The 3,056-nt window shown below is 43.5% G+C and overlaps 1 protein-coding gene across 1 annotated transcript in view; it reads right to left on the bottom strand.

Annotated features, from left to right (window-relative positions):
* Nucleotides 1–1,816, bottom strand: part of cthrc1a (collagen triple helix repeat containing 1a) — a 4,366-nt gene extending 2,550 nt beyond the window's left edge. Inside the window, exon 1 of the mRNA XM_027154898.2 lies at nt 1,567–1,816. Coding sequence (XP_027010699.1) covers nt 1,567–1,707 — 141 coding nt within the window. The 5' untranslated portion in view covers nt 1,708–1,816. The remainder of the gene's footprint in view (nt 1–1,566) is intronic.
* Between the last annotated feature and the right edge of the window lie 1,240 nt (nt 1,817–3,056).

Genomic DNA, 3,056 nt, shown 5'->3' with positions numbered 1-3,056 from the left:
CATTTACTAAACTGTAACATATGATCTCGATTCAGACATTCCTGTGGTCCCCACACACACACACACACACACACACACACACACACACACACACACACACACACACACACACACACACACACACACACACACCGATCTCCTGAGGGATCTCAGCTAATGGAAACCAAACCTTTGGTGGTCAGCATGACACAAAAGATACATTATACAGACACACACACACACACACACACACACACACACACACACACACACACACACACACACACACACACACACGGAGACCAGGGTGTGTTTGTACGTCTCCCAGGAGCTGAGGAAGCAAATTCTTCAAAGCCCAAAAGGAAAAGTGGCAGCGGCGCTGAAGGGAAATGACTGTCGACTGCCAGATGAGAGAAACACAGTGGGCAGTGTGATCACAGTGCATTGTGGGTACTAAAAATTCCCAGAGGTCAAAGGTCAGCATGACAGGAGGGATACTGTGTAAAAGCTGCAGTTTGTTCTTTCACTGGATTTAGAGAAAAAGCCACAGCAATGCCGTCACACACTAATAAGTATTGGCACCCCTAGCTCAGACACCTCTGGGTATCAATGTGCATTATGGGTATTTTGTAGACTCTAGGGTTCATCATGAATATTAACCCAGTTAAAGTTCACCCAAATAGTGCAAACGCCGTGTGAGTGTGAGAGAGAAAGTCGGGGGTCGGGGGTCGAGGGTCAGGAAGCTCTAATCCAAATCTCTCCTTCTTCAGATGAGCCACAATAAAAAAAACTCTCTGCTCTCTGTTGCTTTGGATCGATGTAAAGTGACGAGAAAATGTTTCATCACATCCTCAGGACAGACTGATTGGTGTTTTAGACTATTAGGCCACGCCCATTAGGACAAAGACACACTGTTCCATTCGGATCAGCTTTGTCAGGTCTCACATTTGGTATCATATAAACATTTTACAGTTAACAGAGTTTCCTGTAGCATTGGAGTGAGGTTTAGTTTTCTTTAGCCTATGTATAGGGAGTGATGACACTTTAGTCCTCACATCTGTCCAGATCTTTCATCTCCACATCTGTACACATCTGTTCAACTTCCATCCTAAATCAGTGCCTCCACAATGAAGAGAAAAACTCATGATCTTTTTTGGTTGATTTTAAGAACTCAGCAAAACTTGATTGAGATGAATGGAGTTAAAATTTTATCACTGCTTTAAACGTCATCGTAACTGCGCTGGCAATAACGATGCCCCCCTGTGACGTCACCGCCGCTAATTTCTTACATAATACAACAATGGAAACACAACATAGCGTAACACCAGACTCACAAACATCACACACATCTCGACACAAACCTTTTTAACGTGTGAAGTTCGCGTGAAACGTGAGAAGGAAAAGTGTTCGGAGTTAAAGGAGTCAGAGATGATAAAGAAAGTTAATCAGAGACATTTACAAAGCAACCTGTGTGTGTGTGTGTGTGTGTGTGTGTGTGTGTGTGTGTGTGTGTGTGTGTGTGTGTGTGTGTGTGTGTGTGTGTGTGTGTGTATTTCCAGTTAATGATGAACCGTTTTTTTTCCTCACCTTGTCCACGAATTCGGTGTCTCTCGCGCCCACAATCTTCCTGTCTTTGGGTTTCTGGGTCGTGCAGAGCGGAAAAACGAGCCAGACGCAGATGAGAATCGGAGACAGGGACAGAGACACAGACAAAGAGCCCATCTTCATTCACAAACAGAGCGTTCACAACTAATTCCCTGTGCGCGCTCTCGTTCCAAAGGCGCACGGGGGCGCGCGCTCACGCGTGGCTTCTCAGGGGGAGGAAGGAAGGAAGGAGACCATCAGCTCTTTTCTTTTCTTTTCTCTTCTTTCCTTTTCTTCTACAAATGGCAGAATGTTCATTAATACGCGACAATCTATTCAGACAGAAAGTCTAATGTTGCTAACAGAAAATAAAAGACGTCATTTCCCTGTCAGCTAAGAAACCTTTTGCTTTAACGTCAACAGACATGCTTTTTTTTTCCTCCAAAACTTTTCCAGCTGTTCATAAATGAGCAAAATTAAATAAATAAAACATTAAGTGACTTTAAGGTCAGGAGGGAAAATATAGTTCTACCGATTTTAACACTACAATCAGAAAATTAGAAATAAATGCACGACATTAAAAAGTCGCCCTTTTTACCATGTCGCGTTTTACAATGTAAACATTCACGTGTTATTCACGTGTCACATACACGATCATACGCATTATGACCTAGTGAAATGTTTTAACTAGTTAACGACGCTAAGGGTGTGACGTCATAAGTGTTTCCTCTGTTTTACCTAGCCTAATAAATTGTATATTTTATAGATTTGTTGTGACAGATGTGTACAGATGTGTACAGATGTGTACAGATGTGTACAGATGTGTACAGATGTGTACAGATGTGTACAGTGGTTTACTGTAGACAAGCTTTAGTTGTGTTTTTATCTCTGCACCAGTATTAATGTGGAGAGGTGGGAATTGTTTGGTCAGCAGGAGACTCACACTTCTCCTCTGTCTCATCCTCCTGCTCACCAGCACTTATACAGTGTCACAGTGCTCTACATACAGAAACCCAACAGTGTCCTGACTAATCTCATGACACACACGCAGTGTTAATAACCTGTTTATTATTCTTCCTGTAGCACGATACAAGTCCGTTATGAAAGACACGTGACCTCATTGTGGAGCTGTGTGGTGATGTCTCTGTGTGGACAACCAGGAGTCATGGCGAAAAGTCTGAAAACGGATGCAGTGGATGTTGTAAGGTAATAAAACACCAGGTGGCAGAAAAGGTCTGCCATTGGCCGAGAGCAAAAGTTACACACACACACACACACACACACACACACACACACACACACACACACACACACACACACACACACACACACACACACACACACAGACACACACACACACACACAGACACACACACAGACACACACACACACACACACACACACACACAGAGACACACACACACACACACACACACACACACACACACACACACACACACACACACACACACACACACACACAGTCAGTAAGT

The sequence above is a fragment of the Tachysurus fulvidraco genome, chromosome 24, assembly GCF_022655615.1.
Source record: "Tachysurus fulvidraco isolate hzauxx_2018 chromosome 24, HZAU_PFXX_2.0, whole genome shotgun sequence".
NCBI classification, from domain to species: Eukaryota; Metazoa; Chordata; class Actinopteri; order Siluriformes; family Bagridae; genus Tachysurus; species Tachysurus fulvidraco.
The sequence above is the reverse complement of the archived record's forward strand: the minus strand, read 5'-3'. Positions and strand labels throughout refer to the sequence as shown.